The sequence below is a fragment of the Aspergillus nomiae genome (genome assembly GCF_001204775.2).
Source record: "Aspergillus nomiae NRRL 13137 chromosome Unknown contig00034, whole genome shotgun sequence".
Lineage (NCBI taxonomy): Eukaryota > Fungi > Ascomycota > Eurotiomycetes > Eurotiales > Aspergillaceae > Aspergillus > Aspergillus nomiae.
In genome coordinates, this window is record NW_015378089.1 from 94,251 (window position 1) to 117,988 (window position 23,738).

General features: G+C 50.7%; 11 protein-coding genes across 11 annotated transcripts; 6 read left to right on the plus strand and 5 right to left on the minus strand.

Annotated features, from left to right (window-relative positions):
- Nucleotides 1-762: 762 nt before the first annotated feature.
- ANOM_001639 (uncharacterized protein) lies at nucleotides 763-1,683 on the plus strand (the record flags this gene model as incomplete). The annotated part of the gene is made up of 2 exons (XM_015546896.1): nucleotides 763-1,042; nucleotides 1,121-1,683. The coding sequence occupies 2 exons, from the start codon at nucleotides 763-765 to the stop codon at nucleotides 1,681-1,683; spliced, it is 843 nt and encodes a 280-aa protein (XP_015410228.1).
- A 398-nt stretch (nucleotides 1,684-2,081) lies between these two features.
- ANOM_001640 (putative isoflavone reductase family protein (CipA)) lies at nucleotides 2,082-3,149 on the minus strand (the record flags this gene model as incomplete). The annotated part of the gene is made up of 3 exons (XM_015546897.1): nucleotides 2,082-2,679; nucleotides 2,750-3,024; nucleotides 3,081-3,149. The coding sequence occupies 3 exons, from the start codon at nucleotides 3,147-3,149 to the stop codon at nucleotides 2,082-2,084; spliced, it is 942 nt and encodes a 313-aa protein (XP_015410202.1).
- Nucleotides 3,150-3,900: 751 nt separating this feature from the next.
- Nucleotides 3,901-5,619, minus strand: ANOM_001641 (C6 zinc finger domain protein; the record flags this gene model as incomplete). The annotated part of the gene is made up of 1 exon (XM_015546898.1): nucleotides 3,901-5,619. The coding sequence occupies one exon, from the start codon at nucleotides 5,617-5,619 to the stop codon at nucleotides 3,901-3,903; it is 1,719 nt and encodes a 572-aa protein (XP_015410203.1).
- An 853-nt stretch (nucleotides 5,620-6,472) lies between these two features.
- Nucleotides 6,473-8,206, plus strand: ANOM_001642 (uncharacterized protein; the record flags this gene model as incomplete). The annotated part of the gene is made up of 4 exons (XM_015546899.1): nucleotides 6,473-6,667; nucleotides 6,734-6,782; nucleotides 6,865-7,639; nucleotides 7,690-8,206. 4 exons carry the CDS (start codon nucleotides 6,473-6,475, stop codon nucleotides 8,204-8,206), a joined length of 1,536 nt encoding a protein of 511 aa, XP_015410200.1.
- A 313-nt stretch (nucleotides 8,207-8,519) lies between these two features.
- Nucleotides 8,520-9,907, minus strand: ANOM_001643 (uncharacterized protein; the record flags this gene model as incomplete). Its single annotated transcript, XM_015546900.1, has 6 exons — nucleotides 8,520-8,801; nucleotides 8,860-9,094; nucleotides 9,147-9,260; nucleotides 9,323-9,446; nucleotides 9,515-9,681; nucleotides 9,744-9,907. 6 exons carry the CDS (start codon nucleotides 9,905-9,907, stop codon nucleotides 8,520-8,522), a joined length of 1,086 nt encoding a protein of 361 aa, XP_015410201.1.
- Nucleotides 9,908-10,307: 400 nt separating this feature from the next.
- ANOM_001644 (uncharacterized protein) lies at nucleotides 10,308-12,656 on the plus strand (the record flags this gene model as incomplete). The annotated part of the gene is made up of 3 exons (XM_015546901.1): nucleotides 10,308-10,416; nucleotides 10,472-10,816; nucleotides 10,867-12,656. The coding sequence occupies 3 exons, from the start codon at nucleotides 10,308-10,310 to the stop codon at nucleotides 12,654-12,656; spliced, it is 2,244 nt and encodes a 747-aa protein (XP_015410206.1).
- A 513-nt stretch (nucleotides 12,657-13,169) lies between these two features.
- On the plus strand, nucleotides 13,170-15,250 carry ANOM_001645 (uncharacterized protein; the record flags this gene model as incomplete). Its single annotated transcript, XM_015546902.1, has 8 exons — nucleotides 13,170-13,580; nucleotides 13,642-13,719; nucleotides 13,784-13,928; nucleotides 13,987-14,005; nucleotides 14,068-14,417; nucleotides 14,476-14,547; nucleotides 14,611-15,030; nucleotides 15,102-15,250. The coding sequence occupies 8 exons, from the start codon at nucleotides 13,170-13,172 to the stop codon at nucleotides 15,248-15,250; spliced, it is 1,644 nt and encodes a 547-aa protein (XP_015410207.1).
- A 492-nt stretch (nucleotides 15,251-15,742) lies between these two features.
- On the minus strand, nucleotides 15,743-16,781 carry ANOM_001646 (uncharacterized protein; the record flags this gene model as incomplete). The annotated part of the gene is made up of 3 exons (XM_015546903.1): nucleotides 15,743-16,006; nucleotides 16,076-16,588; nucleotides 16,659-16,781. 3 exons carry the CDS (start codon nucleotides 16,779-16,781, stop codon nucleotides 15,743-15,745), a joined length of 900 nt encoding a protein of 299 aa, XP_015410204.1.
- Nucleotides 16,782-17,617: 836 nt separating this feature from the next.
- On the plus strand, nucleotides 17,618-18,883 carry ANOM_001647 (O-methyltransferase; the record flags this gene model as incomplete). Its single annotated transcript, XM_015546904.1, has 2 exons — nucleotides 17,618-18,048; nucleotides 18,124-18,883. The coding sequence occupies 2 exons, from the start codon at nucleotides 17,618-17,620 to the stop codon at nucleotides 18,881-18,883; spliced, it is 1,191 nt and encodes a 396-aa protein (XP_015410205.1).
- Nucleotides 18,884-20,068: 1,185 nt separating this feature from the next.
- On the minus strand, nucleotides 20,069-20,362 carry ANOM_001648 (aflYa/ nadA/ NADH oxidase; the record flags this gene model as incomplete). Its single annotated transcript, XM_015546905.1, has 1 exon — nucleotides 20,069-20,362. The coding sequence occupies one exon, from the start codon at nucleotides 20,360-20,362 to the stop codon at nucleotides 20,069-20,071; it is 294 nt and encodes a 97-aa protein (XP_015410198.1).
- A 1,686-nt stretch (nucleotides 20,363-22,048) lies between these two features.
- Nucleotides 22,049-23,641, plus strand: ANOM_001649 (questin oxidase family protein; the record flags this gene model as incomplete). The annotated part of the gene is made up of 3 exons (XM_015546906.1): nucleotides 22,049-22,265; nucleotides 22,317-22,619; nucleotides 22,674-23,641. The coding sequence occupies 3 exons, from the start codon at nucleotides 22,049-22,051 to the stop codon at nucleotides 23,639-23,641; spliced, it is 1,488 nt and encodes a 495-aa protein (XP_015410199.1).
- Nucleotides 23,642-23,738: the final 97 nt, after the last annotated feature.

The following is a 23,738-nucleotide window of genomic DNA, read 5'->3' on the forward strand; positions in this document are numbered from 1 at the left end:
GTACGTAGCTGCAGCATGTACGGGAAACGGGTCAACAAGCCTGCATTATGTTGCGTCCCATATCACATCGTCTTCGTCAACTTCCGGAGAACATATTTTTCTGTATTCGGGACACCCGAATCTATCGATTGCTATCCTGATTCATCACGGTCAGGGACGTAGAGACCCACCGCCAAGAAGGCCGTGCAAGTGCGTGCTAATACACAATAAGGTAAGATTTTCTCCACTACCAGTAAAATCAGGGAAGTTTACGAGTCAGACTGCAACATGGCAAGGCTCAAGGCTGACAGGGTGAGATTTTGTCGATCGCAATCCCTCCTCGGTCGAACTGTGAGGAATAGGATCTGCTTGGACGTCCATGGGTGGAAGTTCAGTGCGCCCCGATTAGCACAACCTGAAAGGCTATTCAGGGCTAACGTGATAAATTAACCAAACGGACACTCCGATTTGAAGACCGTTTTGCAAAACAAGAGGCTCACAGTTCCACTTTGGGGCCAACACTCCCCGATGCGGATGCCCTAGACATTAGCGCTGGTTAGCTGCATGCCCTAGAGGTCCTCTAATCTTTGGTGAGATGAATTACCGAGCTGATTAAGAATGGCAAATAATCCCCTTGTCTTCCCCACCTGCATTCTGCTTTTTTCTACCCAACTGAACATGCCAACGGTGTAGTCGATATCCGGGATGCACTGACGTGGGATTTAGATACCGCCAGAGTGTTTTCTAGATGAACAGGCTCGGCCAACAGCAAAAACCCACATCATGTCAGCCATGTTCCGTCTTCTACCACTACTAGCTTTGATCACAGCATCGGTCGCGGTGGACTCTGATGCGACCTGCTACTTTGTCAACGGCAATATCGCCACGGCCGACGTTCCCTGCAATACGAGCGCAGAGATAACCACCTGCTGCAACAAGAATGACATATGTCTCTCGAACGGCCTCTGCTACCTCCAGAGCTCGGGGAACCATCCGGTCATGTCAAGAGGTAGCTGCACGGACCAAAACTGGGGTGGTGCGTGCAAAAGTGCCGAGCCTTGTGGTACGTTCCTCCTCGACTTGTTTGACTTCTGTCGGCCACCATCGTGGGAAAGGTATACTAAAATGGGCTGACTTGTAGCGCGCTGGGACCAGGGCACGGGGTACCGGGTTGTCAATGCCATCGATGACCAATACTGTTGTGGAAACGTCGTGAGTATCGACAACAACTCGATTGAATGTGCCGTCGATCGTGCCTTTACAGTCCCCATCGGAACCGTGATGCCAGGCGTCGCAGCGTTAGCCAACTACACCAAAAGCAGCACGAGCAGCAGCTCTTCTTCAGCCTCATCCTCGGGCAACAGTAGCAGCGACGCTTCAGGAGGTACCTCGGGAGACAACAACGATCAGTCGGCACGACTCGCCCTCGGATTAGGTTTGGGCATTCCCCTTGGTCTGATCGCCGGCTCGGCATTGATTTGGGGAGCATGGGAGCGGAAGCAGAGGTCAGCCTCGATGAGAGAGCTGGAGGGGCTAAAGGCGAGCCTTGCTGCGACCAGTGCCCCAGGTGGAATGGCCTACAATCATCACTACGGCCACGCTTATGCTCAGGTCCCTGCAGCGCCACCCACCGAAATGGGTCAATCCCCAGTCCTGCCATCCGAGCTGGACTCCACCGGGGCCAAGAATATGCCTAGCAGGTAGAATATACGTATTGTATAGAGTAGTCACTGTCATGCTTGTCATTCCCGACCAGGTGTAGAGTACATCTCCCCATGCTTATGAATTTCCATCCCTTGAGTTTACGTCGGACACATTGCTAGGATGTTGCAAGTGAGTCACAGCGTGTCCGACCGGTACATCACCATGTACTGGAGTCTGGGACAAATACACGTCATACGTTCTTGATTCAAAGGGAGGTGAAAGGGAGGACATGTATGTATGTAGTGTACTTTCCAAGTAGTGACCATATTAAAATTCTTTGAGTCATGACGAGATATGACTGGAAATATACCAAAAATCTTCTCTCTCGCCAAAGTAATCCTCGTATTATATGGATATATCAACTATTGCCAATTCCCTATATCTATATACACTATCTTCTAGGCAGCCATGCGCTCGACACGACGCTGCAACTCCTTGACCAAATCTATCCCAACCTTGGTAGACTCATCCAGGTTCTCGTCCGGCAGCCCAAGCAGCTCATTCTGCGCCTTGGCTGAGAGATCACTGGGATCATCTGGGTAAAACGCCCTGGCGTACAGCATCTTGCTAAAGCCAGCCATATTACCCACTTTCACCTGCGCCAGACCATCCTCGTATCGCTTCTTGGTATCCACGTGGGTAATCGTCCAGTCGGCGTCAGTGGTGCCAGTGACACGCTTGACGCTCTCAAACATGTCGTTTTGGCTGACCACAAAGCTCGTAATGTACACGCCCTGGTTGAGGAACGTGGACAAAGTCAGGCTGTTATCGTTTTCGTCCTGGGGAAGCTCATTAAGACTCAGGACCTTGGCCACAGCGCGCCCAACCTGCGATAACGTCGACGTCGAGTTCTTGGTGTTACCATCGTCATAGATTGTCAAGGAACGCTTGTCAAAATCGAAGCCAAAGCGCGAATCCCCGCCCGCTAAACTGTAATCGTACCAGAACCCACAACACACTGTGATCCACTGCATCCCGAGCCTCTCAATCTCGTCTCTATTGGCCTTGGCGACGCCCCAGCATTGTGTCTTCGCCGAGCTTCGTGTTGCCAATGTCGCCGCCATACCCGTTCGGCATGATATAGGGAATACCGGCCTTGGCGGCCGCCTGGACAAGCTTGCTGTGGGAGTCCCGGGGAGCGGTAGGGGCCATGGTTATGATCAAAAATTGCTGACCGTTGAGGGCGGCCACCATGCTGGCCTCATCATTGTAGTTGATTGAGGCGACGAGGACGCCCTGGGGGAGTCTGTTCGCGCTGCCTTTGCGAGAAAGGGCCGTGACTGTGTGCCTTCCGGTCTGTAAAAGGGCGTTGGAAATATGCCACCCAATGGTACCTCCAGCCTAAATGCGTTGTTTAGTTTAGTTTCGTACGTGGGGTCACCGAGGGGTTTACTTACGCCGACAATCGCGACTCTTTCGATGGTGTTTTTGAAGTCGACGGACTGGTCTTTGGCGTACTTGGGCATTGTGGTTGGTTTGATGATCGAGAATATATGAATCGCTGCTACTATAGTCAAACGAGGCGTTCGAGGTGTTTAAGGTTGTGAGAGACTGATAAATGCCTGGCTATCTCTCTCCAGAGCAGGGTATGCCCGTCTATTTATACATTTCAGACCCAGTGTCCAGTGCAGCAGTTCTATGAGGTTATCTCCATCGCAGCCTTGTCATATCTGACTGTACGCAAACGTCTCGGTCAAAAGACCTCCACATGCTCCAGTATATCCGACTTGATTCGCTCGGAGATAAGAGGACTCGGGGCGAAGGAGCCATAGCAGCCGAAGCCAGCCATATTACACACGGCGATAGGCAGAGACTGGTAGTAAGCCCGCGCTTCTCCGCCGCAGCCGCATGAACGGGTCAGATAACTCTGCCTCATAGGGTGGTGCGGCGTTAGAGGATTAATCCCGCAATGGCCGCACGTAAAGCCGCACAAGGTGCATGGCGTTGATGGTTCGCTGATGGAGCTCCAAGCATGCTCTCAACCTCGTTGAATGAGAGGGGTTAAAACTCCTGCCAGGAGCACAAATATACATATACTCTATTGCTTCTCGCGGTGAGGCGTCATATCTAGGTGCCCTCTATCCGAGACTCCCTTACATACTCTCCGGGGAATCCAAGAACTTGGTAAAGAAATAGATTCATTGCAGTAAGTCTTCTTTTCCAAGATTCTATATGTATCATATTATTATAACTACAAGGGTCAGCTTTCCGGCGTGATTACAACTGGATGTCTGGACCGAGCATAGATATATATGGCTCGATAAAGAACTGATCCCATTCCACTTCCCAATCCATATCTGGCACAGCAGTGTTGGCCTCAGAGGCCGACGGTGTCTGAAAGAATTCATAGCCCGCCTCGACAGCTTCTAGCTGAGCAAGTTCGTTTCGCTTCTTTGCCATATGAAGGCTGAGGAGGTGCCGCGCGATCGACAATGCCTCCCGCGTTAGTGCTGTATCGGCAGCCTTGACAAGGTTCTCCAAGCCCTTCAATGCGGTGCCGATGTGGGTGGTGGCCACGGGCGTGTCAATGGCCAGCAGGATGCAGGTATACTGGAAGACGCTGCCGATGATGTTCCAGAACAGACGGCCCTGGCTAGCTTGCTGCTCGGCCGCCTCCACTGCGGCGTTGCCACTATCAATGACAAACTTAATGAGATCGTCTGGTATGCGGGTCTTGAGCTGGTAAAGTCGTCGATAGAAGCAAAATGCAATGTCCGCCTTCGTCACCAACAGGAACGGATGGGTAAATTGTGGCTCATTCAGCGCCTTGAGGCGCTCAAGTAGCTCTTCACTGGGATTGGGAGGGCGCAGTTCGAGCTGGAACGGAGAATTGGGCGATGGAATGATCTGGATCAGCTGTACGAACTGATCGGCAACGCACCCGGGTATGGAGATGATAGGCTGGCAAGTCACAGCCCGAAATGCTACAGGCGAACGATCGTACTCATAGGACAGCATGTTATGCCCGGCCCACGAGATCCAGAAAATTCTCCTCAGCCGGTCCGCGTCATGTCCAACGACAGCAGCGCCAGCGATGGACGCTATTTTCTTGATGTTCTCTTCCTCATGTAGCCCGATCGCCTCACAGAGGTGCATCTGCGTGCACGAAGCGATCCAAGCATTGCTGGGGCGGGTCGTTGCGCGTAGGTAAAGCACTCGCATGCCCCATGCGACGATGTGGTCGATACCATGCAAGCGCATGGAGGCCGGATCATCAAGGATGGCTTTCGCGTACTGCACCAGGTCAGACTCCCGCGGGTGTCCATTAGGAGATAGGAACGATCCCAGAGCAGCGATGCCAGCAGCCACGGCGGCAAATGCGGCGTTGTTGCTGCCAGAACTACGGTAATAGTCCCGACATCGCTGCGTGTAGATCATTGGGTCCATCACGTCCATGATGGGGCCCAATACCGAGAAGAACGCATCCGAGAAAAAACTAAGGTCTTCCTCCGAGATGAGACTTCCCAGAAAGCAGTGAGCACCGGATGCCTCCTCCGGGCGAATGCCAAAATTATAAGCGAACGACCGCATCTTTGGAGGGTTGTCGGAACCGAGAGCCACACCCAGGATGTGCGGGAATGCCATGGACGCCGATGCCCCGGCGTATCTGAACTTCAACTCGTCAAAGATGCCCGGGGAGGCACCGGCCACGACGGTGGGACTCTTGGCCAACGAGTCATCGCCATAGTGATGTGCTCGCCGCATATCGGTCCTACTCAGACGACTTGTACCGTCGAGACTGACACGCTTGGCTGGAGGCGGAATATGCACGCCGCGGTCCATAGAACCGCTGGTATTATTCTCGGCATAGCTGCAGTTGTATCCGTAGGTGGTGCACATGCCACAAGGATAGACGTTGTCGCATTTTCGCTTGCGCTGATGGCATGGGATACATGCCTTCCTCGCACGCTTGCGCTTGGCGGTTGTCGTCGACATGACTGGCAACAAGTTATGGGCCTTAACGCTCACCGCTGTGCAGTAGAACTGGAATAGTGTTAACCTTCTACCCAACACTTCGGGGCAGTGCTGACACGCTTGCTGTATAGGTTACTTCCTGGTAGTTAGCGATTGGGTGCATATATTGCTTAACCATGGCTCGTGGTGTTACTGGTGTACGATATTTGGAGGCTGGGGCCAACAGCCCTGGGCTAGCTCAAAGCGGCTAGCGTACCTCGAAGCTCCCATATTCAATGAGCTGTTTAGGTGCATATCCTGACGCCAAGACGTTATTGCTTCAATTTCACTACGTAAGGCCATAGGCTGCTACGGAATCGGGAATTGGCAGAGGACCTTCCCCCTCGGTCAACAAGGTTAACAAAACGTCCAGTACTACATTGTCGTAGCTACCGATGTCATGGATAGATCTTTTATGGTGTTGCTATTGTTTCTCTTCTCTGGACTATATAACTCTGAATTGCAAATTTGCTTGGCGCCATCGTGATGATATCTGCATACCCAGCAGGATTGTGAGTTACTAACCCTAGACGATTTGATGTTATCAAGTCCTTGGGCTTTATTACTTTCCTTGAGGTGTTGTAAGTCTGCAATAAATCTCTGGATTTCGCAGTGCTGGAATAATTTTCATCATTCTTAACTAACGGAAGTCGGATATGGGATATCGGATGCCGGGACTCGGTTGTACTATATCGTCTACTCGTACTTGGCGGAGGGGCTCGAGATCTGCCAATCCATCACTGTCAAAAGCCCCGTCGATGTACAAGGTACTATCTTCCAAAATAGAATGCAAAATCGATAATTCTAACTTGCCTCCTCACTGATCGATTTCGCCATGGCATCCCAAAAAAAACTCACTGACGCCCAACAATCCTATGATGAACAGATTGAGGATGTTTCATATGACCCAATATCTCAAAAGCAACAACAGGGTTATGATGCATCGACACCTCAAGATACCAAGTTGGATCGCCGGCTCAACCTGAAGCTTGACTGCGCCATTGTCTCTATCTTAACAGTGGGCTTCTTGGTATGGTCTTCCGTTCAAATCGCGTCTGTATTTCGATATCACAGTTGCTCACCGTTCTGCCATTAGCTCCAAGCAGTAGACAAGTCGAACATAAGCAACGCTGCGACCACAGAAAGTATGTGAAATCCGAGCACTTCAATGCTTCTCTTCTTCTTCCGCTGAGATACAAAGAAAGATTTCCTAACAGTCAAGTGCAGCGTTCAGCCAGGACTTGCATCTCAAGCACAATGACGTGCCGAATGCCGTATCTCTCTATGCCGCTACTTTCATCCCATGTATGCCTATCTCCGTCATGCTGGGGAGAATTGTAGGGCCTCGTTTGTGGCTACCGTTCATCATGGCAGCCTGGGGCGTGGTGACAATCACTCAGGCTGTCATGAAAAACCGTGCACAGATGATGGCCCTCCGCTTGCTTCTCGGTGTCTTCGAGGCTGGATATGTTCCCACCGCATACTACTATATCGGCACGTTGTATCCTGCATACCACGCCGGATTTCGGATGGGGATGTTGGCCCTGAGCTTTGCGTTCTCGGGGGCATTTGCTGGTCTGATTGCCTATGGATGCTTCCAGATCCGGTCGACACAGTGGAAGGACTGGCAGTTACTTTTCCTTGTCGAAGGAAGTGTCACTATATTTGTCGCTGTCCTGGCGCTGGCAATGCTACCGAACAAACTGAGAACAGCCTGGTTTTTGAATGAAAGGGAGCGAGCACATGCGATCCGTCGCATGGTTACTGATAGAGGGGCACACGAAGACATGGCACAAGCTAATGCTGAGGAATCTGACCATCGCCTCACCACGAAGGATATCGTCAATGCTCTGAAGGACTGGAAGAAAGTCCTTATCATTGTGTGCAACCTGTGTGCCACTACGCCTGCGTATGGCTTTGCCATCTTCCTACCTCTGATGGTCAAGGGAATGGGTTATGAATCGATTAAGGCAAATCTAATGACAGTCCCTCCCTTCATGATGTAAGTGACCCTCTGGGAATACGGCTGATCGCCTGTCTAATCGCAAGTAGGGGTGGTGTGGGCCTCCTGACCATTGTCTGGCTCTCGGACCGCTTCCATGAGCGCTCCGGCTTTGCCATTTTATCGATGTTGATCTCGATTGTTGGGTATATTGTCCTCATCGCCAGTAAAAGTAACAAGCTTCGCTACGGGTTCCTCCATGTTGCGCTGATCGGCTCGGGCACCGCAAACCCGCTGATTGCTGCATGGTTGACGGACAATACACCAGACCATGCCACCCGTGCAGTCACGATGGGTTTATTCGGGTTAACCAATATATCTGCAGTCATTGCCGGGCAGATATTCAGAGAGAGTTATGCACCATCGTATCGAATATCCGTGATCGCTGTTTTGATTATCGTGGCAGTGGGATTACTTGGGTTCGCGGCGATTCGTGAGTTGTATATGCTAGAGAACCGCAGGCGCAAGAAGGAGACAGGAAATTGGACCGCTGAGGAATATGAGGCGGAGAGACTTAATTCGCGGCGCATTGGCCATGAAAAGAAATACTTTGTGCTTAGATACTAGGAGAAGAAGCGGACCAGTATCCGAGAAACTTCAATTGCACACTTTTACCAGGGTTCCTAGGTTTGCGCGTGTTATTAGACAATTGCTAATGGGCATGTAGTTCCATCTACGCATCTTTAGAAAACATAATTTCCACATTTTATGAGGATCAATAAGGTCCCGTCTCAATTCTAGGAGATGGCCTTTGTTCCTATCATGGGAAATATGCTAAGAGCTACAGGGTATCCTTCATGAGACGAATTCAAAGTAATACAGTCAAATTGCCAACAGTATACTTCTAACCCAAATTCTCCCCAGTAGCTCTAAGATCTTCCTATGGCCGGGGATAAAACTTCATGGGGCAAGTAGTCAGGCCAATCTCTGGTAGCCGGGCATAATGTATCTCCCCATCGACCTCAAAGTCGACCGTATTATCCAACAATGTCTCGAGGTAGATTCGCAGCATCATGCGTGCTAGCACCATCCCGGCACAGCGGTGCCTACCGTGACCGAATCCAAGATGTGTCGAGATATTGTCTCTGTGCATAATGAACTCATCCGGATGTGGAAACTGATCCGGGTCGCGGTTCGCAGCCGCATAAACGACCGTGATCGGCTGGCACATTGAGTCAGATCATATCTAGTAGATGATATCCAAGATGGTGGAAACATACCTCATCAGGAGGAACCTTAGTCCCTGAAATCTCGACTTCGTGCAGTGCTGTTCGGGAGAAGCCGCGGTACGGAACATACAGTCGAATGAACTCCTCAATGGCCGCTGGTAGAAGCTTCTTGTCATTACGGAGTCTATTTTGCAGCTCCTTGTCCTTGCTCAGATGGTTTGTCATGGAAGAAATGATGATGCTCGGAGCAACCATTGCAACGATCAATATCTGGCGAATGCATCCACTGGGGGTTGTCAGAACAAATGCAATGGAAATGACTACCTCAATCAACTTACACCAAGTTGTGATCATCCAAAGGATTTCCATCGTGATCTCTCTCAACCAGCAGGCTTGACGCAGGATCCTCTTCTGGATCAAGCAGTTTATCTTTGCGGGATGCAATAACGCGCCTGGCAATTTCGTAGACATATCACTGGACGATTTGACTAGGGCCCAGTCCTGTGTGCGCCACGCCGTCACAAATGGAGTGATGGCGCTGGAGAGTAGCTTTGAGTCTGGCTCGTCCAGATTGAGCCACTCCTTCTCCACCCAACCGGAAAACTGCGCACCAAATTCCTCATATATGTCACCATGACCTTGTTGGATTAAGCGCCAAGCTCCCGCTCGGCATGGCTTCTCAGTATTGGTTCCAACCTTCTCAAACGAGCAGGTTTGAGGGTTCGATCCACAGCGGTGCGGTAGGGGGCGTGCTGCTCGCCATCGAACTTGAGCGGGGGTCGTCGGATTCCCCGGGGATCTGCGGGCACAACAGCACACTTTGCTGAGATGAACTTTGAATTGTCCGAGGCGGTAGCCTTAACATCGGCATATCTGTCTTGCAATTCAGTATGCAGTCCACTCGAGCGAGGTTTGGCAAGGGGTGATAAGCGTACTTCGTCAGGATCCAATACCCACTGTGTGCATCCACATGAGCCACCGGGCATGTCGAGCGCAAATGAGCATATTCCCGGTAGATTTTCTCCGGGTCGTCACTATGAACTAGGTGGCCTTTATTGACGTCCCAGTTCACGGGGAATTCAGTATCTGCAGCAGCCATATTCTTGTCTCGGCTTGTGGCCAGATGTATTTGTCGGAGTTATGTCTTTGTGGATATCCTAGTGTAATCCAGATTGGAGAGATTTATATGATCATGGTCAATCTCCATGACAGCCATGGTCCACCCACGCACTTGCCGGATGTCGAATGTCGGATGTCGGCTATCGGAAAGGGGAAATTAGAGCTTGTATCTCAACGTACCTGATAGACTTAAGGCAATGCACCGGGTGGGTCTTCTTTACAAGCGGGAAATGTGCGGGGAACAGGGCTTCCCCACATTTTGCCCCAGTTCGTCTACAGGACCTGCTCAGGATCAGACCGTTGTTGATCTTATCCAGCGGCCAAAAGACCGGAATCGAGATATAGCACACCTGGTAGGAGAGGACAGGATTTTGCAAACAATGTCATCCATGAAACGGAAGTTTTACGAGAGGGTCAGTCAGGCCTGCGATATGTGCCGCAGGAAGAAGATGAAGTGCAATCAAAAGCTCCCGTGCCAAACATGCAAAGGTAAGATCTGCACCACCACCGTATGGGGCTGGATGCAGTGGTCTGACACCCTTAGATCGTGGCTTTCATTGTGTATATTCAGAGCGGAAGTCACGACGAACCAATTCGTCTCGACCGGTTGGGGGTGCCTGTCGGGTGGACGAGTCGCCCCTGGCCGACATCCGCTCCCATGATCGGTCCGAAGGAGCGAGACCGAGTGAGATCGCCTATGATGCAGTACAGACAAGCATGAGAATAACACCCAGTGACATACGGGAAGTGAACCACGAAGGGGTGGAAGGGAAGAATGCGCACACGACCGGAACGGAGTTCTATGGCAACAGCTCTAACTTTGCCCTGCTGAGCCAGCTCTTTGCAACGGCCAGAAAGCTCTCTGGAGATTACTTAGATATGCCGAGGAGTGCGGTTCAAACCCCATTATCAATTGTGGACATGCTCTACGACGATCAGTCCACCATCCTGATTCAGCTCCGCCGGCCCCGGTCACAGCGGCGGGAAGGACGTCTCAACTTCCTAAGGCCCCCGATGCTGTGTCCATCGGAAAGGAATCTCCGCCGGCCACGAAGTCGACGGGTATGGGTCGAGATGTCACGGTGGGACTGGGACAATCGGGCGTTTGGGATTGCTTCATTGGTAGTCCGATGAGGCTAGAGATGGAGTACGTCGATCTCTTCTTCGACAATATCCATAACTCGCTACCATTCTTAGAAAGGAAGTCCTTCATTGAACGATGTGAGCAGGAAGTCTGGGTGAGGAGCACAGTCAAGCAGCTGCGGCGAGATCAAATGCACCTCTTTGCTCTTTACAATGCAGTGCTAGCAGTAGTGTCGCTAACTGCCAGCCCTGATGCCTTTCTTTCGCTACGGACTGAGCTTGAAGTTAGTTTGACTGAACGCTCAGCATCTAAACCCCCAAGAGAGATCCCTTCCTCTATCTTCCTTTCCAAAATTTACTTTCGCAGAGCGCGTCAGTTGCTAGGGGACATTTTTGAGGTCTGTTCCATTGAAAGCGCCCAGGCCCTTCTGTTACTATCCATATATTGCCAACATGCGCTCAAGCCACATGCCTGCTATATGTACAGTGGTATGGCTGTGCGAACTGCACTTGCGATCGGCATTTCCCGCCATGATCGATCCCATTCTGATCATCACAATTTGGCCAGGGCCCGAACTTGGTGGGCTATTTACTACCAGGACGTCGAAGCATCCTGTCTATCTGGAAGATCTAGTACATTGGCAGGGCCAAATGAATACGGGCCGTCCTACAGCCGCATGTCAGGAGAGCTCGCTCCATCCGCCTCTCAGAATCATCCAGACGGGGATGGAAGCGAAGGCGCGCTTGTGACTGTCTTAGCTGATCTCTCGGCGATATTACAACGCGCATCCAAGCGTTTATACCATTCCTCGAGTGCACTCTCACCGGAACGGATGTCACAGTTGGCAACCACATTGGACCAGGATTTGCTTTGTTGGAAGCTCCATTTGCCAAAGCATCTTAACTTCGATCTTGACACCTTCACCGAGAATGAGTGGGTGAGCAAACAAAAGTTGATCTTGCAACTACGTTTTCATCACGCACGGATATTCATTCACCGACCCTATCTGTCCATAGCAAGCAGCGATATCCAAGTCGACCACAGGCACATCTGCCTGGAGGCCGCTCAGAAGACCATCGCTCTAGCGTATGATGCCTATCAGCATCGCCACTACTTCCGAACATGGTGGTACAACACCTTCTATGTTCTCTATGCCAGTTTGATTATTCTCCGGACCATTCTTCTCGGATACTCGCAATCCTCAATAGAGACATGTATTCAAAACGTGCAAAAGGCCGTGAAAATCCTGGAGTCCATGAAAACACTGAAAGTAGCCCAACGATGCGCCGACGTGATAACTGAAATCCTCCACGTCTGGAAATTCTCTCTGGAGCGAGCTACGAGAGAGCATGAGGCGCCGAATATTCCCATAGGTTGGGCTACAGCAACTCGTCATTCCCGTGTCCCAATCTCTGAGGGCAGCCTGCGACGTGAGGCTCTATCTCAAATGCCGAACCCTGATCAGGAAGTCGTGTATCTTGACTCGGCATGTACTAATCTTTTCTCGACACACGATGATCTTCTCACATTTCTAGGAGATCCAGCACCATTAGAATGTTTTGCACTCGGCGTGGGGAGTTGTAGCCCCATGGACTTTGACTATTCAGCTTCCGTCGAGGGCTATAGGGGCAATGCTTCTATGTGAGATAACCTTTTTCATATAATAATAACTCGCACTTGACATAACAGTAAAAGGCTCTGTCGCGCAAAGGAATTAGAAAAGTAGGAAATTGATTTTATTGCTTGGATGGAGTATTTTGGACACCATAGTAGATTCATAGCCATAGCCAGCATAGGGCCTCCGGTGGCCCTCCATTTCCACGTATATCCATCTGTGGGATACTCCTCTTTGTGTCGATCTATACGGTATGAGCTCCTACTGGACAGTGGCTTGGCCCTAGCTGCAATGATATTCACATCCCGACTTCCGAGTCTTCTTGCTCAAGCGATCCGAGCGGAAGAAAGCGTGGAGCCGCCATTTCTGCATCCGCCATCCGGACAATCATGCATGTAGTGAAATCATGGACTGCGTCGTATACATCCAGACAGCCATTTTATTCGGGATTCGGCTCTGTTGGGTCCAACTCTGTACACTTTGTTGTTCCACCAACTCTATACGCGTATTAAGCTATTCCACCACGAACTTGCAATCCGCATGATGCGTCTAGCCTTGCTTCATTTGCTCATATACCATATTGTGCAGATCACTGCATTAGGAGATAGGCAATATGAATCACAACCCATGGTGACAGTGAAGAATGGCACTATCCTTGGAAGTAAGAATGACCCGGAAGGAATCCAGCGATTCCTGGGCATTCCCTACGCAGAACCACCGATAGGACCGTTGCGACTACGGCAGGCAGTGCCGCTTAATGCATCCTTTGGGACACTGAACGCAACTACTATGGGTCCAGCGTGCTATGGCAAGCCCAACTCGAAGTACCGACAGAGTGAGGATTGTCTTACATTGAATGTCTGGCGGCCTGACGAACTGGGAAAAAGCGCGTCTTCTCCGCTGGTGCCGGTCTTGGTATGGCTCTATGGAAGTGGGCTTACAGGCGGATATATAGTAGGTTAACGTACCACGGCGCATAGGCAGTGGACACAACTCTTTTCTAACGAATATGTAGGGAGACCCACGATTTGATGGAGCCAATATCGTCGCGCTATCCGCCCAAATCAAAAAGCCAGTCATATTTGTCTCGATTGTAGGTGTCTTTCTATCACCAACTAGCTTAATTCTAGCATGACCTAACAGCTGAGGTGGCGCAGAACTATCGCCTTGCATCTCTAGGGTTCTTAAACGGACGCCAGATTGCGGAGCTCGGTCTGCTGAACATCGGCATGTTGGATCAGCGACGGGCATTGCATTGGCTACAGGAAAACATTGCTTCCTTTGGTGGCGATCCCAAGAAAGGTAGCATTCTGCTGTGTCCCTCCTCGCAGGTTACGGATCTACACTAACCAACCCCAAGTAACGCTGTTCGGAGAGTCGTGAGTCTGTTTGATTTTAGCCTGCACAAGGCAAGAAATGACTAAACCTAGTCTCGGTCTAGAGCTGGAGCTGTTTCTATTTACTCGCATATGATGGCCTATGGTGGCCGTGATGACGGCCTATTTCGGGGGGCCATTCTAGAGAGTGGCGGAGCGTTTCCCCTGACGCTGCCAAATACGACTTCATTCCAGCAGACTTTCGACAGTTTGATTACAAATACATCCTGCTCCACTCTGGCTGGATCAAATGCAGCTGAACAACTGGACTGTATCAGGGCCCTTCCAATTGACACGTTCCTTTCAAGCGTTGGCGATACAACGGGCCAGTCGATTGACGGAAGCTTCACGACTACATCTGTGCAGTTTGCGTTTCCTGCAGGGGAATATGTAAAGGTGGCTACTATTGTAGGGAGTAAGTCCTCCCGTCTTGAAAGATATCTGCATTTGTCTTGTCTTACTGATATTGGAAGCCAATACTGATGAGGGGACAACGTCGGCTCCAACTGGAATCAACTCCACTGATGAATTGATGGACCCCTTAGGTGAGCACATACCTCATTACTTACGGGCCTATAGTTCTCCTGCACTAACGTTGTTCTCGTTAGCTGATGGTTACTTTCGGCCAGAACGTCTTCCCGACTCCATGGTGAAAAGTCTTCTAAGCCTTTACACTAATGATACCCGGGAAGGATGTCCTTATAACACCGGGGATGTTATGTTAAGTTCGGGCATATTAGACAAGATGGCTTGCTCGATATTTGGGGATATGGTTCAGGTCGGTCCAGCAAGGATGATTGCCGAAGCACTGACAAAACACAACGGCGATAAGCCTGTATACCGCTATCGTTTCAACCAACTCCCGACTAACAGTTCGGAGCCATCAGCAGGGATCACGACCGGAACGGAAATCCCTTATGTTTTTTCCAATCTCATACCCGACGTTGCATGGGAAAGGGCCCTCGGTTCAGAAATGACCAAAGCCTGGGTCTCCTTCGCATACGACTTGAACCCGAATGCTAATGAAGGTAAGTTAGTCATTGTACTGTTCTTCAACAGTTCCCTACCCGTACCCTCCTGTGGCTGAGAAGAGGATAAGATACCGCGCTGCCGTTCTGGCCTGTATATAGTGAGAATAAATCGAGTATGGTTTTCAATGCCTATGGTTGCACAATCGAGCACGATACATACCGGTCTGATCAAATATCCTACATCATTGACCACGTCCTGCGTTACGGTGCTAGGTGAAAGTGATGATATTAATATGGAGCGTTGACATAACCAAAGGACTGCAAACTAGCTCCTAGTGAGGTTATAATTTCGTGTGCGCTTTTTCCCATGCATATCCTTACATCATAAGGGTCATAACATTAGAATGAATACCATTTCGCTTGGTGTAAGCACGTAAAAGAGGAATAGCTCTCGTATAGTAGTTCGATGGTGCCGTGGGATAGATCAACACTGTCAGGTGAGATTATTTGTGACTCCTTTCTTGAAGGTATACCTCATGATTCTATAACAAGCATATCTAGGGTGGTTCTTCTCGCCTATCTAGGCCGAAAATGAACAGTTACTTACAAGAGGCGAGCGTAACTTCTAAGTGATAAGGTCGTGAAGTATTACCGTGAAAATCCCATTCTCCTGACTATCAAGGTGCCTTAACTTAGAATTCCCGAAAACAAAAAGTAAGTCTCGACACAGGGGCCCAACAAAATCAAGCAATGGCCTTCAGATACCTCTCTACTTCATCCTTTTGCTCGGGATAGACGCAAAGAGCTTCTCCAAACCCTCGCTCTCCACTTCCTCCCATCCGTCCTTCTGTGCACCACCCTTGGTGAAAAAGCCGGCCGCCGTCTCGTTACGTCTAAAGGTCCATTGCAGCCAGTTCACAGCAGCAACACCGAAGACTCCACCATTTTCATCGTGATATGTTCCACTATGGCCCACAGGATAATTCCCAATCCATTTGGGAACCCCCTTAAGACTATGATAATCTGCTTCACCCTATAAGAACTGTCGTCAGCTCGCCATTCGAACCTTATGGGGGCAATCAGAAATTGCAAGATGTCGTACATTGGCATAGGCAATATCAGTAGGTCCCCCCAAGAAGTAGAACACCGGTTTGTGAACCTCCTTGATAGTAGCTGGGGGCTCAGTCGCCTGCCCCCCGACACTGGGAGTAAAAGTCTCGTTTCCTAAGAAGCCCGAATTGAAGATACCCAAGATACTGATCTGGTCATTGCTTCGCATTCGATATGTCTCAAGCCCACCGCAGCTTTGACCTGCCGCTGCTATGAATGTGGGATTAACTGAGGCATACGGGCCCGGTGTTCCTGCCCTTGCCGTGATCCATTCAACTGCATCCGCCATGAACTGTGCCGTGGTTGAGCCGCTTCCATTTGGGGGACCGGATGCAAGGACTAAAAATCCATATGAAGCGATATTAGTCAGAAACGGAACGTACTTCGTCCCATTGTTGTCACAACCACCCTCTGCCCAGACGAGGACTGGGAGGGATACGCCTGGGGGCACAGAGACAGGCGAGTAGATGGTGTGATTGGATAAACTAGCGTCGGTAAACCAATTCTAAGTCATGTTAGGCTTGTGTTTCATGCTATCTGAGGCATATCAACCAAAGCTCGACAGGGAGACCTACAGCTGGGTATGGCCCACTGCCTGGACTTTCTATGTCGCCCAAGCTAGGAGTGCTTGTAGCAGGCAATGAAGTCGCTAGTGGCAATCCAGCTATTAGTAGCGATGAGACTGTTGAGAACCTCATGATGTATTAAATCACCCACGACTGCACGCCTTTCTGACCGATTGAGAAGGGTGAAAATTGTGCATCTGGATTCCGCGGATCGCTCGTCTGGGCTCGGCTACCCTTTATGTTGTTGATCTATTCATCAAGACACATATGTATTTGATCATCTGAGAACCGCTACATCACGCTTTATGTGCGCATAGGTGTGGAATCATTGGGTATCGAATCCTTGGATATGGCTCTCGGATGTCGGAGGTGTGAGTAGACAGCGATCGACACTTCGGAGGAACTAATATCAATATTATCGAAATAGACGTTTTTTAGATTGCACGGCATTTGATGTCGGTAGATGTACAAGTTATCATATTTCCGTCCACTTCTGTTCTAGCCTTGCAGATCTCTTAACTTGAGTGTCCTGTTCAGACTGTCATTCCCCACGTAACCTGTCGCCCACTTACCCTACCCTAGAGTTTTGGTGGGCTGGGTCAGAGCTTTAAAATCTACAGACGGCATATATTCTACAAGTTCTCAGGCTGTTTCACTATGAATCCGTGGCGCCTTGTTCAGACCTCACGACCACCCCTCGGTTACAGGTCACTACCTAGTAGACTCTAGTTACCTCCCTTACTCCCCGTGCTCTCGGGCCTCCCCAGTGTTTAGGCCCAATAAGATCTCGAGCCGTCGTGGTGTTTAAGGCTGGGCAATCCCTTCTCCCCGTTGTTCATTTCCCAGTAATACCCCTCATATCTTTGAGTCCACATGCTCACCTTCTGGACTGTGGAAGTCTTGCTCATCAACGATTCTGGGTATCAAGAGACTCGGGGTCAGCAACAGCAAGGTACCAGGCCGGTACGATGTCGGCGGATATTGTTTCCACCCTCGATGCAATTCAACCAAGCCAATTCACAGCGCCAGCTGACCGCTTTGCTGCCAAAGAAGCAGCTCGTCGCCTTCTCGCCCGCCTTGAGACACCCTTTGAGCAAGGCTGGGCCATCGCCTTCGAAGGCCCCGGCCTCGTTGCCGGCCTTCAGCTGCTTCAAGACCTCGATATCTGGTCGAAGTGGACCGAGGCCGATACGCAAACTCCAGGCGCAGCACAGACGCTTGACACGCTTCTCGGCTGGGCTCATACAGCCTGCGAGCCGAACCTGTTGCGTCGCTTTCTCAAACACATCGCTGCCCTTCACGTGATCCAGGAGGTGGGCGTGGATACATGGCAGTCCACGCCCACCTCCTTGGCTCTGGGCGCTAAAGAGACGCATATCGGCGAAATAATCAAGGCGGGGTACGTGTGCAAGGCTAGCAATACCAGAACCTAGAATGTGCGGACGGGACTCATAGAAATTGACTCGTCATGCAGCTTGGATCATTCCATTCCCTGTGGCCGGAACCTTGCGGGCTTTCTGGCCAACAATGGCTACAAAGAGCCGCTTGACATTCCTTCCTTTGACAACTACCGCGATGTCTTCGGGCGGGACCTCTTTAGCTACGTCCAAGATCACCCCGAAGCAGGTGGCTCGTTCCAGGGTGTCATGACGGCGGTGACTCAATACAAGATGCTCTGGACGGACGTCTACGATACCCAGCCCCTCGTGGCCGGCGCTGACCTGACCAAGCCACTTTTCGTCGACGTGGGTGGCGCTCAAGGCCTCGACGCCCAACGCTTGCTCGACCGCCACCCCGAGCTCCCGCCCAACGTCCTCATTGTCCAAGACCTGCCTGAAGTGGTCACCACGCATGGCAAGGAGAGACTAGACAGCCGAATCCGCAAGATGGCGCACGACTTCTTCCAACCGCAGCCATCACCGCGCCGCGCCTACTTCTTCCACGCTGTGCCGCACGACTGGCCCAATGCCGACGTGGCGCGCATATTTGCCGAGGTGAAGAAGGTCATGACGCCGGGGTACTCCAGGCTGCTGATCTACGAAATCGTACTACCCGCACAAGGCGCGACGCATTTGATGACCACGCTAGACCTGGCCTTGATGAGCTGCACCAGTGGGCTGGAAAGGACCGAGGAGGCGTGGAGGGCGCTGTTGAAGGAGGGCGGGTTTAAGGTCACCAGCATCTCGCGGCACCCAATGGCTGTGGAGGGCGTCATCGATGCTGAGATTGAATAAGAGATGCACCATAATGGTGATTGTAGATACATAACGGACACAAGCCGTGCCTTAACATGCTTAATCGAATAGACCATCGCGTGTTCCATCTTCAGACGGCATATCAACAATGCTAGACCAAGTTCGGTAAGGCACGTGCTGACTCGGGTGTACTAGATCTATTTCGGCCTAGTGTCAGCTCAGACCGGGGCGGGTTAACTAAAGTCCAGGCAGGTTCGGGGCGGGGGGTTGATCCAAAAACCCGACCCAGAGCCGGGTCGGGCGTGGGTCAAACCCGAACCCGCGCGTGAAATGCCCAAATAACAGTGCACAGTAAATTCGGCGTGATAACAAATATACTACAGTGAATATAGTTCTAACCAGGGGCTGCCAGTTCAGTGATTTATACAGTCAATTATGATGATGATTATTCCTCCACCGACCTCTCGCTTCAGGGTGATCTGGTGCACTGCCACTCTCTGCTCGTAACCAGTAGTTTACTCTAGTGCAAATATATATCTTGCGCTCTTACACTCCCTGAGACTGGTAGTATCCTTGTTTCGCAATATTCGATAGCCCCAGATATCCAGTCACCAGAATAAATACAAAACTCAGTACTACTAATATTACTTGATCGCAGTTGATCCGATGGGACACTACACTGGTGTACATTGTACAGCTTGAATGCCCTCAGGGCTGGAAATCTCTCGTACGGCTTCTCATTGGTGCCCGGTGCCCCTAACCCAAAAGGGCTTAGCGCGTACCCACGGTGGTCATGTTCTGTTTTGAACAACCGATCGATGCTTTTCAATGTCCCCCAGGCACTCTCGGTCCACACAGGCAACCTGGTCCTGGGGAACGGCGGGCAACAGTCGCAACTCTAGAACTGTCCCCAGCTGTTCGGATCCAAGTCGTTGTCTTTTGGGATTGAACGATTTCCTCGCCGTTGTCTTAATCCTGATTTTGTTTCACAATGCAAATGAATCCAAAATAGGCGCTATACTACTTTCCGTTATCCGCTGTCGCCTCAGGCTGCCAATGAGTACACAGAGTCCTCCGTATAACCAGAATATTTAAGAATCACCTATACGACGCCGTACTACCCGGCTCATACTCCGAAACAATTATTACCGTCCACCAGAGATTGGTCTCCAGACAAAAATGGGGGCTTGAACGCCTCTTCCGACCGGTCAATCACCTTTCGCTTCAATCCTCAACTGCTGCAGTGACTGCATCCACCGCGTTCTGGGAACTCAGATCCACCGGTTGCACCTTGTTACCAATCTGTCTCATTTGAATGCATGCTGCTGCAACAGTGAGCTGATAGTTGAGCTGGTACATACCCGGAATTATAGCGCCAGAGATCTTGCCACTTAGTATCTCGTGGCAAAGGAATGGCTCCTGACAGAATGGACGTGCAAGCCCAATGCCGTCAACGGTCTGTAGGCCATCAACCATTCCAGCCGTGGAGCGGAATCCTCCTGTCTGGTAGGACTTCATCTTAGTCAGGGACGAAACAACCTTTGGAGCAATGTCGAGAAAGGACCGGCCATTCTTTTAGTGTCTTCCAACTTCGGAAAGCGGCCAATCGAAAGAGAGAGCCTACAGCCTCATGATATTTCGAGATGACATGCTTTGCATTATCATCCTCCCCCAAGTTCTTATATCCCCACCCCCAGTAATTTAACAAAGTCGATTGGTGCGTTTCAAGCGCACGACACAGCTCGCAGGCCTCGTCAGAAATAATTAATTCCATTTGACTGAAACTCGACACTGTTAATTTTGATCCCAACTATAAAGCCCAGACGGACCTTCTCCATGATGGCTGCACGGATCTCCAAAATAAATACATGCGATTGGTAAGACTGCGTCTGTTTTGGGTTCCCCATATTCCGGTGATCCAGTAGCACGTCGCTGGCACTGATCAGTTCCGGTTGACGGTGGGAGGGGGTCTAGCGTCCTGGATGGCCAATCTGTGCCAGGATTAAGGATCCATTTGCACGGGCAGCAGCAGCTAGATTCGCGAACTGATGAAACCGTTCCCCAGAGCATAGAGCGTTAGGCGGGATTATGGAGTTTCCCTCGGCTTCGATTTGGTTGTGATCGATCATGACATTCCCAGTCACAATTGCTCCCTATGTTACCCCGTCCCCAGGTACGATATGTCTCAATCAACTCATCGCTTCCTCTCCCGCGAGCGGAGGGGTTCTCTTCCGACCACGAACACAGCCGCTCACTCATGGAAACCTTGAGGAAACGATTTGCGGCGGAGCACCGGGCGAAGTGAAACTCCAAGCGAAGGGTTGGCGGTTTGTCCGGCTCGAACCATTGGGGGGAATATAATGTGGCAGGTGCAAAATATCGGTACAAAGTAAGCATGAATTGGTTTTACAGGCCTATCTCTGGCTAATTAATATTTCCAGTACTTCTTAAAGGACGTCGAGGGTATGAGTATCGATAGACTACTGTCTGTTAAAACATTAAGGCTCGGCGTCGATATCGAAACCGTTGCGTAAAAGGCAGCACAGGGATACGGAGCTTGAGAATTTGAGGAAGGAAGTACTCTGGTGGAGGGAGCCTTCGACTGATCGATTGATTGCTTTTACCTCATATCTCCGTTGAAACCCAAACCGGTAAGGTCTCGCTATACAGGGCCTAGTCGAGCACCAAGGGGCTTCGTACACCATCCGGATGCAGTGAACTGTAAGAATATGGGAGTTGCATAGGGTTTGAAGCTCGAGGGTAGTCGAGACCTGTTCGTTCGATCCACTCTGTCTCTAAGCTGGGCTATTATTCGTTTTATACTGCTTCTATCCTTGGATTAAAAAGCACTGGCAACGCTCTCCCTTTCACTTGAACTGCTACTTCTCCCCAATACGACAAGACCCTAGTACATGCTATCATAATTCTTTACAACTATATATTTGACCTTTGGGTTTTGCCGAGCTACAAGGGACATAAACCCCGCTGGGCTTTCTAGGTTGCTGACAACACGTCAAGATCTCAGCGTTGCTTTTCGAATTCTGAGGGGCTGAGTGTTTCTAACAGAGGGTGTGGATGTTCGGTCAGCGAAGGAAACATTGCCGAGAGCATATAAATTACTCGGAGGTGGACATGAAGGACGAAAGGTCCAGGGGTTCATGGTTGAGAAGGAAACATTGCACAACTGAGATAAGTGTGAAAAAAATGAAATCGCACGTACCAGCAGTCGCTGGCAAACCAGACCCTCAGAAGGGACCATATCAAGCCACTCCTTGGAATATCCAGCTCTCTGCAACGGACACACCAGGTTTCACTCATGTTGAAAACCTGGAGCAGCAAAGCGCAGACCGGGCCTCGGATCTAGTTATGAGCAATCACTCGAAGTTTCACACCTTTCATGACGAAATTGTGGGATTCCACAGTGAGTGTCCTGATTGAGACACAGCGGAGCCTCTACTGACCAGCGAACCAGACCACATTAGCCACCATGTTTTAACACTGTGGGCCTTGGGAGCTACTCTCGACGAGTTGCAAACTGCGTATGACTTTAACAAGCCCTTTCAGCTTCTGACCTACTATAACGATCCCTCCGTCACCATTAAATTGCGTGATCCCGAGTTCTTTCGGCAAGGACTAGGCAACTTCGAGCTATATGGAGACTATGTGCGCTTCTTCCAGGCTGAGGTGGCGGCGAAGGGTATCCCCACGGTCTTGAATGACTATCTTTTCAAGGGAGACACGTTGGCGGAGGATCTGCTAGCCCGACTGTTTTCCGGTATGCATGACCCCGATGTATAGCCGGCTTCAACTGTTAAGATCTTGTGTACAGGCTTTATCCACCCATTGATCGATCTCGGATTTGCCTTAGAGTTTCAACAGCCATTTTTAGTCGCGGAATGTCTGGCTTCAACGTGTCTGCACCCATCGTACCCTGCGGAGTTCCTCAACGTGACTGAGCAGCATTTGGAATGCAACGGACGACCGCAAAGTCTCCCAATCCTCTCCATTGTGGAAGAGATGCGTCTAGACCCGGTGGTCTCTAAAGCGGTCGGGCCAGAAGATGGCAACAATCGAATGGCGGATGCGCTGCTGAAACGAGCCCTGAAGGAGCTAATCCCTCACTTGTCCCACTTTCAGGTACAGCGAACGGAGGAGGATCTCGCGCGCAAGACGGCGGAGATGCTGCAAGCCTCGGCCTATATCTGTGGTGCGGCCCAGCATCCACGCAAAGTGGAAGCTCTCGACTTTGTTATGCTGCATACATTGACGGCCGCCGTATTCTTCCCCACAATTAATAGACAGAAATGGATGAGCATAGAGACACGAGCTCGGTTATTGGAGAGGAAAGTACGCTCCGACCTGGTCACCTATGCGGCTCTGGGATGCCCAAACTTGTACCCAGATAGAATCACCAGGTACCAACCCAAGCAAGCGGCAACTGGGTGGCCCGACGTGGTGCAGCGCGCCCGCGTCTACCAGGACGACGGACATGCATGCAAGGTCATCCGGGCACTGATGTGCGCCGAGAATGTGTGCCAACCTTTCGAGGGAGAGGAAGGTTTCCCTTTGAAGAAGGCAGACTTTCTAACACTGGCACACATGACAATGGATTCGGTCGAGCGTATGTTGGATCCAAACTGGGTGCGGCAAACCGAAAAGGTCAAGCAGATGTCGGCTCAAGGGCGCGGACAGCACTCGCAGGTCTCTGCGATCATGTTGCGGTGGGTGCGTTGGTGTGGAGATGAAGGAGCCTGGGATGATTTCCCAGATCTGGAGGAGCTCCCCCCTTCTCCATGATATGGATTGACTGCCACTTGGTATAAAGATATAGAACTCAAGCCACTAGAGGCAGACCAGGACAATGGTCTCAATCATTAATCGGGTGGATAAATCT